At 39.8% G+C, this 13939-nt stretch overlaps 1 protein-coding gene and 1 long non-coding RNA gene across 2 annotated transcripts; one reads left to right on the top strand and one right to left on the bottom strand.

Moving 5' to 3' along the window:
- Positions 1 to 5687: 5687 nt before the first annotated feature.
- LOC121984873 (dnaJ protein homolog) lies at positions 5688 to 8242 on the bottom strand. The gene is made up of 6 exons (XM_042538029.1): positions 7946 to 8242; positions 7171 to 7336; positions 6950 to 7094; positions 6594 to 6870; positions 6304 to 6502; positions 5688 to 6211 (listed from the first exon to the last, which is right to left on the bottom strand). Exons 1-6 carry the CDS (start codon positions 8093 to 8095, stop codon positions 5898 to 5900), a joined length of 1251 nt encoding a protein of 416 aa, XP_042393963.1. The 5' UTR covers positions 8096 to 8242; the 3' UTR covers positions 5688 to 5897.
- A 383-nt stretch (positions 8243 to 8625) lies between these two features.
- On the top strand, positions 8626 to 10821 carry LOC121987598. Its single transcript, XR_006113670.1, has 3 exons — positions 8626 to 8694; positions 9344 to 9406; positions 10543 to 10821. It is a non-coding gene; the product is annotated as an uncharacterized LOC121987598 (long non-coding RNA).
- The last annotated feature ends 3118 nt before the right edge of the window (positions 10822 to 13939 follow it).

Below are 13939 nucleotides of genomic sequence, written 5' to 3'. Positions count from 1 at the left end.
TGTACAAGTCATGTACATTTAGCCCTAAGATTATGGTCCTAAATTAAAAGGTTTAAAGTCATTTTGAAATTGATTTGGAAAACCTTGATGAAGCCATCTTAGTGATTGCATTCATCATTGAACATTGTGATACAAAGTTGAGTTAAACTTGAACTATTTCAAAGTTTTTGAACTTTGTATCAAGATTGAAAAATGGAAGTTATTTTCATAGAAAACTATTTTTCCATGATAGTATATGCTATGAGGAATGTATCCTCAAAATTTCACAATTTTTCGAATTTTCTGGAATTTGTTGTGAGTTTCTGAATTTCGGGAGAAGGAAATCAGAACTCGAGGCTGTCCAAGGCTGGATCGGTCTGGGGACCGATCCAGAGGGGTTCTGATCGGTCCGGTGACCGATCAGGCGTGCTGAATTTGCTGAATTTCGACTGTGGTCTGAAATTTCAGCTGTGGGAGTTGAGTTTCGGGTTTCTAAAGGTTTGAAAACTCACCAAGACATTGTTGGTGCAATGGTCGAGGGGGAGTTTTACCTATTAGTCAAGGGGGAGTTGACTTTTAGGGGGAGTTTTTACTCCTTAAGACTTTTGAGGATTAGTGATATGGGACTATCACTAAGTTGATTGTTGAGTTTAGTGTCAAGGGGGAAATTAAGAGTTTCAATGAAAGGTATGGGACTTTCATTAGGAAGAAACTCTTGACCTTGATACCCTCCTTTTTCTTTTTGATGTGTGTCAAAAAGGGGAGAGTGTTCATTGGAGAATAATTGGAGAACCTAAGCTAGGGGAAGAATGTCAAGAAATGTTCGAGGAAGAACATTGGAATTCTTTTTGATGTGTGTCAAAAAGGGGGAGAATTATTGGAGAACCCAAGTTAGGTTATCGGGTTAACCTAAGGGGAGAATGTCCAGAGAATGTTCAAGGAAAGAACATTGGACATTGGAAGATGGTTGGAAAACCTAAGTTAGGTTATCGGGTTAACCTAACTTGATTATGGGTTTTGTCAAACATCAAAAAGGGGGAGATTGTTGGTGCAACCTTAGGTCAAGGTTGACCTGGTTGACCCGACTCGAGGTGACTTGACTTGAGTTGTATTTTGATGTTTGACTTGGGAAGATTGTCGGTGCAACCTTAGGTCAAGGTTGACCTAGTTGAGTTGCATATTGATGTTTGACACTCGTGAGAGAGTTCTATTCTTGATGTGAGACAAGAATAGATGATTAGGAGATTATTGGTGCAACCCTAGGTCAAGGTTGACCTGGTTGACCTGAAAAGTCCAAGTATGGAGACTTGGTACTGGAGAAGTCCAAGCAGGGAGCTTGGCACGAGGGAAAGTCCTAACTGGGATGTTAGGCAGTTGGAAAGTCCTGGTGAGTGAAGCCAGTCCTAACTGGGATGTTAGGCAGTTGGAAAGTCCTGGTGAGTGAAGCCAGGCAGTGAGAAAGTCCTAACTGGGATATTAGGCAGTGTGGAAATCCTGGTGAGTGAAGCCAGGTGAAAGTCCGGGTGAGTGAAGCCAGGCAAGGGAAAATCCAGATGGATCAGGGATGATCGGACATCTGGTGTTGAGGAAAGTCCAAGTAGGCCAAAGGGATTGACCGGACACTTGGCGAGGAATTCTAGCAGGTCAAGAGAGTGACCAGATGCTAGGGATGAGATACCAATAGGTCAAGGTTGACCGGATATTGGTGTGGAAGGCGTGGGAATTGGTTTGGACAAAAACCAAGAGCTGGATCGATCAGTGGATCGATCCAGGTCATCTGATCGGTCTGGGGACCGATCAGCATGAGTCCTGATCGGTCCCCGGGACCGATCAGGGTACGCACAGAAAGTTGGGCGCTTTTCTGTAGAACAGCTGGATCGGTCTGGAGACCGATCAGCACCATGCTGATCGGTCTCCACGACCGATCAGAGACGCAGCCACCTCTCTGTAGGAGAGGTGGGATCGGTCCGGGGACCGATCAGACTGGGGCCTGATCGGTCTCTCGGACCGATCAGGATAGCTCCAGACCGATCAGGGCGATGCCTGATCGGTCTGGCCCTAGCCGTTGAGAGACAACGGTTAGGCTATTTTTGGCTCCTGTGTTTCTGGCTTTTTGGCTTGCAGGTTCGCAGGTTATATAAGGGTTCGAGTGACTCTACAGAAGAACTAACTCTTCTCCGAACCTTCTTCTTCTTTCTGCTGCTAAGCTCTGTTGAGTTCTTGAAGCGTTGAAGCTTCGCGTGAGCTTCTCTTTGGCTGGGTCACCTACTGTTGTAGGCGCTTGGAGCTGCTGCTTCTTCCAGTCGAAGAGAAGGCAAGCAAGAGTTTTCTTACTGTTGTATTTCTTGCTGTCTTTCCTTGTATTTCTGTACTCTCCTTACTTGCTGTTGCAAGAGTGTGTTGTGGCGAGGTTTCTCCACCCACAAGGAGCTTGTATTAGCCGGTTCTCCGGGGACTCATCCACCGACGGATTGATAGGCTTCGTCCACCTTACGGACACGCCGAGGAGTAGGAGTATCATCTCCGAACCTCGTTACATCGCTGCGTCTAAGGTTTGATCATCTTCGTTTCGTTTCTATTTAGTTATTTCCGCTGCGCTAACCCTAATTGTAGAAAGAAACGGAAGATTTGGGGTCGGCTATTCACACCCCCCTCTCTAGCCGAGTACGTACGATCCTAACAAAACCAACGTAATCAATATAGCTCGTAGGATAACCGCTATCCTATCATATATCAGTTGTTGTCAGATCTCTTTAAAAGAGAAAATGATAAATTAGGTAGCACCGAACCTGGGACAACTGATTCGGCTCCATGGAAGTTTTCATCAGCGGCTAGGGTAAATCAGGAAGCACTCACAGCTAGCGGCCTAGAAATCCATCATCCCATGGTTGCGTGCCCCATTTAGAGGAAAAATCCATACAAATGCGACGTAGCTGGGGATCAAACCACGGATGCCTAGGTGACAACTTGGCGCCCTTCCGATGCATCATAGCCCCGGGAGTAGTATCAGAGCTCTTTGGATCCCATGGATTATCGTCATGGTTGTGATTTAGGTCATGATAGGTAAGTTTCAACAGAGGAAATCTTGCGCCATAATCTTAGCACCCAAGATGAGATATTTGAAGATCTATAGAAACAAATTGCAAAGTTATCTCAGCATCTAGCGATGCAAGATTATAAAGGTCATAAGTTCTCTTATCTTAATTATGCTTCCACTTTTATAAACTCTTATCACAATCGCGAATCACATAGTCGAAAAGAATAATATGGAGATATAAGATCTCCAATTAATCTTCTGAAATTTTCTGGTACGTCATAGATGGAAGAATTCGTTGATTAACTAGAGATCTTTTTTTATTATGAAAAAGTATCCCATCAAACTCAAAGGTTAAGCATCCACATGGTGGGAGTATTTGCAATACTCATGTGACATATAAAGCAAGGCCAGGATCACATATTGATCTCTGTGACTTTAGACATTAAGATAGGATGCAAGTTCCCAACGTGTCCTAGTTAATGAAAAATCATAAAATTGAAAGCCAATTATTAAGGTCGGACGATCAAAACCGTTGGTTAACTTACCTTCAGGATTCATGTTATATCCAACGGTCAGCGCATGATAATAATTTGTTGATTGAGAAAGATGAGAGACTAGAACTAGATGACTAATAATCTAATTTATGATGATGATGAAACCGATGAAGTTGGCACCAACATGATGTAGGTTTCGAACACTGAGAATTTCCCCACGGATGCACCGTTTATGAAAGAGTCGAAGGAAATGAACAATTACAGATTGGTGATCAACAGATGTTAGTTGCATATGAAGGTAGTGGATGAGCATCGTATTATCCCGATACTAACGTAACTTACAAAGTTCCCTGGATGTTAGTTCATCAACTTCTGGACCTCTGTCTATCCCCATTCCACATCAGATCCTTGACCAAGGAATTACTTCAAACGAATCAGATACTCCATTTGTGATGGATAGTGTTGCTACTCTTTCTGATACCAAAACAAAACAGGAGATGGTGGATGATTTGAATTTCTCTAAGACTCGAGCGGAGTCAGAGAAATCGGGTTTCGAATCCCAACATGTGACCCAGAGTTTGGGTGGTACAGAGAAAGAACAAGAGGTACCACAAGTCTCTCAGATTCAAGACATTGCACCCCTTGGTTCAAAGGATAGTCAATTATCTATAGAGTTTGAACCTCCTACGACTGATCCAGTACATGCTATCAATATTTCTTCGTTAGATCTCAGTGACCAAAATGATCAAGCGGTCCCTAACAAAGTTGTAGAAACACAAGAAGTGAAGAAAAATTCTGAAAAGAAATCTAAGAAGCAAAAGAAATCCAAGACAAAAATTGGTGTAGATGCGGGGAATGGATTGCCTAATTTTATTTCTAGCAAGGAATCAAATGTGGATACTGAAGTTGGTGTAAATGCTAATGAAGCTAAATCTGTAGTGCTGACTGATGTTTCTCTAGCACTTGCTATTGAAATGTCTGAACCTCAAAGTTCCCCTCTGGCATTCAATGTGAATCCTTTATCTAATGGAACAAAAGTTGTGAATGTAGTTGCTACATCGTGTTTCAATCTGAAGGTATCATCAACTCAACGGGCATGGAAATCTGCTCCAGGATTCAAACCTAAATCTCTTCTGGAGATACAACAGGAAGAACTAAGAAGAATCAAAAATGAAGAAGATAGGAAAAGCCAATCAAGATGATCTTGGTTATGGCTATGGAGATATGGGTGAAGATGACTTGCAGCTGTCAGCTGTGCTAGCACCTTTAACTGATATGATTTTGCCACAGTGACAAACCTCGACAAGGTTGACAAGCCTCTCGCTATTCACTATGGGTGTTGATGCTATAAATACGCAGGTTGTTGACACGACCGATCAGGAGATTGAACCTGATGAAGCAATAATCAACTGCATTGAAATATAATATGCTGATGGAATTGATGTCTGCAAAATTGATTTTAACTTCTCAAGTTTAGAAATAAAGTTACATTGGAATCGTTAAAGGATTTTCAAAAACCAACCGCTATTAGATGAATTTTTTAATTCATTCATGCAAAGGATCCGTGTACTATTATTTTTTAATAATTTTCTGATATTTTGATATTTAGTATAGTTTTGATGATTTTTAAATTTTTTAATATTTATATTATTTTTAATATTTTCTAATTTTTACAAGTTAGTATTTTGGATCTTTTAGTTGATGTTTAAGGTTAATTTTTTAAAATTTTAGAAGATTATTACACTAATTTACCTTTTATGATTATTTTATTTTGTAAATCAATATTTTATTTCACCTTCAATGGTTTATCTATTTTCCAAAAACATAACTTTTAAATTTTAAATCATTAAATGCCCATAAAATTTTTATTATTTTATCTACATGGTTAAATAATTTGATGATCCATAAAATAAACACATGAGATCAATTTATTAGTAATAATTTGATAGTATTCGTGGTTAAAGAGTGAATAGAAAAATATTTTAAATTTTGAAGGGAATATTGAGAAACTTACGAGAGACAATTTGCACAATGATAGTGATGCTAGTCTCTCAGAGCAAAACCTACAAGTTCATCCAAACTTCACGTCTTTTGCATATTTAGAAATCTCAATGGCTACAACAATACTAGAATTTAGGTTCCAAAGATCATGGGATCTTCTCCACCACACCACCCGATTATTTTCAAGTTCGGTGCTGTTTTTCCTTGATTATTTTAAATAAAACATTATTTGTTAAATAGGTAGGTCAAATAATGTAATGTAATGGAAATTTATCTAAGACATCAAGAGCAAGTTTATCTAAAACAGTCTGGAGCTCCTGCACGACTGAGTAAATAGCAAACAGAAAACACAAGATTAGATCTACTAGCAAGCTGCAGTAGAGAACTTATTGTTGCGCACACTGCACTCTCTGGGCACCTCCATGGGCGTCCTCATCTTCATCGTAAGCTTCCTGAGTTTGCTTCCTTCTCATTTCTTCATCAATATTAACATCATGTAACGTTGTTTCCTCGCACTCATCAAGTTCCATGTCAGTCATCTTCGATACAGGCTTCGGCGGGAGCACTGCCTCGAGCGCTTTACATTGATCGGGTGTCAGTGAATCAGGGAATTCCACAGTGAAGTGGATGTAGAGCTTCCCCTTCATGAAGGGCCTCTGGTACATGGGCATTCCTTCGTCGTTTATTGCCTTAAATTGGTCTGGATCAGGCCATAATTTTTCACCATTAGAACCGAGTTCAGCAAAATTCCAATTCCGTTTTGATACATCAAAAAGGCATTTCGATTCTTACCAGGTTTCACAACTTCACCAGGGTGTGACTTGATAAGCAACTGCCTGTTATCCAAGTGTGTCAGGACAAAATGGAAGCCACAGAGTGCTTCGGTAAGTGACAGTGTGTGTTCAAAAAAGAGATCATCTCCCTTTCTCTTGAACTTGGGGTGTTCCTTCTCTTGAAGGACAAACACAATATCTCCGGTCACAGTATCAGGCTGCAAAACTCAAAGATTGAAGGTCACATAATGCAGTCATAAGAATTGTGTTCATGCAAAGGTAGGGAGGGAATGATCGAGTAGAACATACTGCTTCATCAGCCTCGCCTGGGAAGGTAATCTTCTGGCCATTCTGCATTCCCTTCTCAACCACAACCTCCAGTACCTTCTTCTCCTGCACAACCTTCTCACCTTTACATTTGGAACAGCGATCCTTCTCATTAATCGTCTCCCCTGTCCCCTTACACTCGTTGCAAGGGTGCTGCATTTGCTGGATCATGCCAGGCCCTAACTGCCGAATTGAAACCTTCATGCCTGAACCTTGACAGCCCGAGCACTTCATCGAAGCACCAGACTTTGAACCCTTCCTGCAGAAGAATCAAAATTTATTAGGCATCTTGTTGTTCCAAATGCGTTGGAGGCAATGGAGATTACTAGATATCTCACCCATTGCACTTTTGGCAGATGGCATTCCGAGAAAGAGAGAGTTTTTTGGATGTTCCATTGTACAGCTCTTCCAAGGACACCTTAAGGGGATGGATAACATCTTCTCCTCTCCTCTGCCTTCGTCCTCCTCGGCTGCTTCCACCTCCTACATGGGAGACGTAACCAATTGTTTAGGACAACATTGCTTTATAATCATGGAATTTTGTGATCGGCTAAAATACCTCCAAAAGGGCTCCCTCCAAAGAATGACTCAAAGATGTCGAATGGGCTGTGGCCACCGCCACCCCCTCCCATTCCCTCCTTGAGAGCGTCTTCCCCATACTGATCATAGATTTCACGCTTCTCAGGGTCACTAAGAACCTCATAAGCCTGGGCCAACTCTTTAAACTGTAAAGCAGATAATTAAATAGATGATCAGCATCTCAAATTTTATGGTGCAAACTATTACTGACCTAACATCTCAGAAGCCTGTCAAATAACAACCAAAATAAGCTCATTTTGTGAAATTCCAAAAAAATAAGAAACATATTACGTCCAGAGAATGTAGTCACAAGCTCGATGATGAACATTGATTGTTCCAGATAGGCATGGTCAAGAGAAGATTATATTAGATATCTGTGGAAAATGGGTGCCACATTTCCTCGATCAGGAAGGAGAACAAACGTAGCGGTGGAAGAATTTATGTTAAAAAAAAAGGCAAATTTTTTTGCCTGTTCCCCCTATCTACTAGCCATTGTTAAAAATAATGTCCTTGGAGACAGAAATTCAAACAAAACAGCCAGAAAGGGTTCCAAATTACACGTCAACTAATCAACAAATGAACGTGGGGAGAATAACTGCATGAGGCTAGCATAGTAATACATCTAACACTGGTGATAGATCTATGTAATCCTATGAATAACGAACAAAAATTCTAATGGTGGTAACTATCTAATATAAATCAGAAATTAGACCACCGATCCCACATATTGAACTGGAGAACAATCAAATTCTTACCTTCTCTGGGTCGCCACCCTTATCAGGATGGTTTTTTATGGCGGCCTTCCGGTACGCCTTTTTGAGGTCCTCCGGCGATGCAGTCTGCGGCACCCCTAGGATCTCATAGTACTTGGTGTTATCACTCTTCTTCGGCGCCCTCCCGAACATCTTGGCGCCAAAACCTTAGCTGATCTCGCCGAGAACGATATCAAAAGAATCACCACGAAATCGATCCCTGATTCTGCCTCACAAATGACCTGATCCCGTGAGGAAGCCGCGATCTAAAGAAACCCTATGATGGACTGAGGCACGTTCAGAATTTAAGGCGGTGTTGGTGGGTCGAGAAGAAGACTCTAGAAGTTGAGGCGTCTGATTGGTGTCCTGGGAGCGAACACTGATCGTTGAGCCTAAGATGGACGGTTGGATGGTCTGCTTCTAGAGGTTTCCAATGGCCATCCCTTCCTTTGAAAGAGTCCCGGTTGGGGTGATCACTGATCACAGACGTCCATTCCATTCTCAAGTCGTTTCCCCATGCATCGCCGTGCAATATGGACGGAGTAGATCTGATACTAGAACAAATCGAAAGTTGCACGCTCGAATTGTAAGGATAGACATATCTATAGCATCTGTATAAAATCCTCATTCAAGGCGGAGGCCTATATATTATATATTAGAAAGCATGACGGTTGGTTAGAGTCGGTTGCTCCTCTTTTTTGTTTTATTCCATTCTTTTTTCTGCCATGTTCGACCAGCAGCGGCGAGATAGGGTAAGTAGTCGCTTCCTTCGCCCAATGTCGCTCTGTTTTTCGATCCGATCTATGTTTCTCGTTCGATATGATCTAGTTTTATTTTCTGAAAAGTTGATCAGCAAAGTTATGCGACAGTGAGTTTTTGGGGTAAGCTAGGGCCTCTATTTTTCTTCCGTCGGATTTTTTGTCAATGATTTTGCTCGACTTGTACTTCTCGATCAATCTTTATTCCTTCCCTCATCATCGAGTCTTTCTAGTTGATACTTTTTTGTTCGTTCTCTGGGATGTTGATCGGCGAAGCGATGAGATCGTTGAGTTTTTGTGGTAATATCAGGATATCTGTTTTTTTTTTCTTCCGTCGGATTTATTTCTTTTAATGAATTTGTTCGAGTTGTTCTGCTCGATCGACCACTCTTTCTTCCTTATCATCAAGTGTTTCTCGTTTATACTATTTGGCTTCATTCGCTGGGATGTTGATCGGGGAAGCTATACGATCGTTGAGTTTTTGTGGTAAGCTCAGGAATCTGTTTTTTCTTCCGTCGTATTTTTTTTTTCTTTTTTCTTTTTCTTTTTCAATGATTTTGTCTGAGTTTTTCTTCTGGATCGCTCGCTCTTGATTCTTCTTCACTGAATGTTTCTCGTTGATACAATCTACTTTTAATCGCAGGGTTGATTTATGTTTTGTGATATTTGGAATCACGACGGTTGGCCGCTGGTGATGGAGATTAGGGTTTGTTAACTCCATTTGACTGACTTAGTTTATTCTCTCTCGTTGCAAAATGTTATCTCCTATTTGTTTGTTTGTTTATAGTCTTACACTTCCATTAGCAAAATGCTATCTCGTGCTTGTTTGTTTGTTTACTTACACTTCTATACGCAAAATGCTATCTCGTGTTTGTTTGTTTGTTTGCACGATGTTAATCTGATTTATTTTGTTCTTGTTCTACTTTAGTTATTGCCATAGATTAGTATAGAAACAAGGAAGCCAAGTTGATGAGGAATTTCAGGTTTAGCACCATATATAAGAACAGTATCGAGCACGGTAGGTCTCAATTGAGTAGATTTGCATTTTGCCACTGTTAACTAAGCTTGGTAACTCCTCCGCTTGAATTTGGTTATTGTGCTTATGTAATGAAATTCGATCCTATTATCTAACGACTAATCAATTTTAATTCGTAAATGAACCATAGGAAACTCCAGCCATCTAAACGGAATCATCTTCTGTCTTTGTCCTTGCATCACTATTTCCTCTTTAATTTGGAACCTTTTCATTTTTCTTTAATGGGCCTCATTAGCACTCAATAACAAGACGCCTGGTAGATTCAGTATTATACCCTATATTATGTAGTATCTAGGAACTTCGACGCTTGAATGTTTTAGCATCTCTGGACCTAGTTAGTACTAAATATCTCTCAAGTGATTATGAGAATTTGAGAACGCCAACAAGCAAATATGAGCTGATTGATGTAGATTGGGCTAAATCCAGTCATTGATAACTGACGCCGTTGTATTTATGTCCTCCAATGATCTACATGCCTTCAAATAACCTCTTCCAGGAGAGTAAAATTGTCTTCGATCTTGATTTTTTACTGTATCACTAATAATTGATGGTTTACTGCACCTTGCCCATGTTTTTCCAAGCATTGATGAAAGATATTGAAAATGTATATGTGGAATATCTTAGACGTGTATAAAGCAAGAAAAATAATCCATTTTTCCATTCATTTCATATTTGTTTTGTTGTCTGCTGTCGTGTGCATTCTGCTTCCTGCAACATTTCTGTGAGCGAATGGTTGAATTTGTTTTAGTTAAAATAAAGTAAGAGTAATATTTGTTGCAGATAATCCATTATCTTATCATGTGCAGAAACCGATCTAAATCGTTAGTAGTCGAAAAGGACTGACATCGATAAACATCTTTACAACTTGTTCATCGAGCATTCTTTCAATTTCCATTTAAGTAAGTATCCACTAACTATGCCTAAGTTATATTTTCTTTCAGTTATCGCAATGAGTATCTTACAATGCTTTATAACTCCTTGCAAATGACGCAGATATAAATTCTGCATCTTATTAAGTAAACTTGGTTCTCAAACAAGAGTTTAAGATTTGGTGTAAAGATAACAAAATATCCAATTCTTCGTTTTTTGGGAGAATGTGAGGATCAGAATAGGAAACAATTCTTTGCTATACCCCAATTCTATGGGCTTGATGGCTCCTACACCTTTATGGATGTCCATGGGCTGGTAAGCTTGACAATAGGTCTGCGTATGTCATCTATGCTTCAGATTTAATTACATATAATTCACTGAAACATTAAGAATTTATCAACCTAGTCGTCGACGCACATGCCAGTTTGGGCAATGCTCATGTGTCAACCTTTATGGTTGGATGTCTATCTTTCTGCTGTTTGCATTAGTTTTTGCCATCAGCAAATCATGTGATTTTTGCTGATGATGATAACAAACTCTATTTAGAGCTTGATATTACAATGCAATATTCTTTCGACCCCATGCATCATCTTATCTCGTCTTCGTTGACCCCAACTGAAAAGTATCAAAGGACGCGTGGAGGGACACGTATCCCTAACCTACACATAATTTGCAGTTTTGCACTAGCACTAACACCTGGCTGGCTAAAAGGCGATGATGAGTGAGGAGAAAGGCAAGGAGTAGGATAAGATAGGACCTTTGCATAATTGTTGTTGCTCGTCCGGCTAACAATTAAAGAATTACGTAGACGTACTTTTTATGAACAAAAATCAAAACGGTGCACTTCATTAAATCATGCTTTTTAAAAACTTATCATTAAGTTAAGAAGCTCATGGCTTAGCAATTTATATAACGGTTTTAAAAGTTACTATATAAATTTAAAAAAAATAAAGTTTTTTAATTTAAAAAATAATATAAATTTGTTATAATACAACATTATCCTGAAAATTTGTTATAATACAAATTTGAAAAATATTACCCAAATTAATTTTGTAATATTTTTTTAAAAATTATATTGTTTGATTCCTTCGTCATTTTATAGAGTGAATTTATTTAATTATATTCAAAATTTTCATTTAACTTTTAATTAAAAATAGTTATATAAAGGTATATTGTATAAGACCAAAATTATTATATTTTTAAATTTATATTTGCTTTTAAACTTTATCGCTTTGATCTTTTGTTTTTTTTTAAAGGTATATTTTTATATTATTTTGAAAAATGTTAAAATTTATTTATTTATATTATATGATTTAGATTTTTATAACATAATAGTTTTTAAAATTTATTTATGAAATAATACGTCACTTTTTACAATTTTATTAAAAATAATATTTAGTTTTGACAAAACAACCTTATGAATGAATTTGGTTTAACAGTGAAGCAAAGTGTTAAATCAAATTTGGTTTAACACTTTTGTAGATAAACGTGATTATGCTTGCCCAAGTGTCTCTCTTGTCCTTAGATTTTGTGAAGGAAAACAAATTATGGGATTAATTTATAGTCAATCGTCAAATGGTTAGAATGTGGGAGGACATTTATCCGTCTAAATTTGGGGTAACATTGAAATTCATCATCCTAGCAGCTTCCACGATTGTCCCACACCTTTGGGAGATAGTAAATCAAAAAAATCAAAATTAGTCATCACATGGGAGGGTAATTCCTTAGTCGTACCGGGATTTAACCCTTAATTTTGCAAATTTGTCATGTGATAACAAAATTAGTTATGTCCTATGGGCTAAATTTGATTAAACACGGTGACAAAAAGCGATTCACTCACCTCCAACGTCTCCGCTAGTCTGTTCCCAAGCCAACATGGAAGAGGTAAATCACGGATGACTACTAGCTTTGGGCAGTTGAATAACGATGGGGGAGGATAGACACCTGGCTACTAGCTTGAATTCAACTTTTAGACCTCATGATGATAATACCATTATGTACTAGTTAGCCCGAGGGGACTCAGATTTAGTTTAACATGGTGGTAAAAGATGATTCGCTCATCCCAGCACCTTTGCCAACCCGTCATCAAGCCAATACGAAAGAGGTAAATCACAGGTGGCTTCTAGCCTGTGCAATTGAATAACGTATGAGGGAGGGCAGACACCGATTACTAGTTGGGATTTGACCCCCAAACCTCATGGAGTCATGGTGATAATATCACCATGAGCTAGCCAACTGTCCATCCCGAGGGGATTCAAGTTTAGTTTAATATGCTAGCAAAAAGATGGAATTTGCCAATCCGACGACCTTGGCCCCATGACCATAAGTGAGGAGGTAAATCGAGATGTTGTAGTTGATCAGTGCGGGAGGATTTTTTTTTTCTCGACTTTACCGAGATTCGAACCCTCGTCCTATGATAGCAATTCTGTCCGCACTAGCCAACTCAACCCTGTCCCGGGGGTCCAATTTAGTTTAACATGTGGCAAAAAGGTAATCTACTCGTCCCTACGCCCCTGCCAACCTGTCGTTAGGCCAACATGGAGGAGGTAAATCACGAGTGACTACTAGCCATTAGTGCAAATGGACAAGACATGGAGGAAGACATGTTCGGACGCTCCAAGTTTCGACCCCAAGATCTCATATGGAAATACCTCATGCCTCAACTATCGCACCGCCCCGAGGGGACCTAATTTAGTTTATCATATGGCAAAAGGCGATTTGTTCGTCCCCAATGCCCCCGCCAACCCGTGCCTAGGCCAACATGGAGGAGGTAAATCATGTGTGGTTACTAGCTATTAGTACAAGCGGCCAAGGCATGTGAGAGGACATGCTTGGACGCGTCAAGTTTCGACTCCAAGACCTCATGTGATAACACCCCATTCCTCAACCATCGCACTGCCCCGAGGGGATCCCAATTTAGTTTATCATGTAGCAAAAGGAAATTCACTCACCCCTAGCACCCTTGGCAACTCGTCTCTACATCAACACGGAAGAGGTAAATCACGGGTGGTTACTAGCCATTAGTGTAGGTGGCCAAGGCATGGGGGAAGACATGCTCGGACGCGTCGAATTTCGACACTAAGATCTCATGTGGCAATACTCTATCCTCAACCACCACACCGCCCCGAGGGAACTCCAATTTAGTTTATCATGTGGCAAAAGGTGATTCGTTAGCCCCCAACACCCCCGTCAATCCTTTCCTATGTCAATACAGAGGAGGTAAATCATGGATGACTAGTAGCTATTAGTGCAGGTGGCTAAGGTATAGAAAAAGGCATGCTCTGAAGTGCCGAATTTTGATCCAATACCTTATATCTTAACTACCGTATGGAG

Source organism: Zingiber officinale, chromosome 5B (genome assembly GCF_018446385.1).
Source record: "Zingiber officinale cultivar Zhangliang chromosome 5B, Zo_v1.1, whole genome shotgun sequence".
Lineage (NCBI taxonomy): Eukaryota > Viridiplantae > Streptophyta > Magnoliopsida > Zingiberales > Zingiberaceae > Zingiber > Zingiber officinale.
The sequence above is the reverse complement of the archived record's forward strand: the minus strand, read 5'-3'. Positions and strand labels throughout refer to the sequence as shown.

Bases quoted from the DNA above. Each gene is read 5' to 3' on its own strand.
- LOC121984873 (XM_042538029.1), bottom strand. From the start codon at position 8,095: ATGTTCGGGAGGGCGCCGAAGAAGAGTGATAACACCAAGTACTATGAG. The intron at 7,095-7,170 runs GTATTTTAGCCG...TCTCCCATGTAG, and splicing joins TGGAGGGAGCCCTTTTGGAG to GAGGTGGAAGCAGCCGAGGA. The intron at 6,503-6,593 runs GTATGTTCTACT...TGAGTTTTGCAG, and splicing joins CAGGCGAGGCTGATGAAGCA to CCTGATACTGTGACCGGAGA.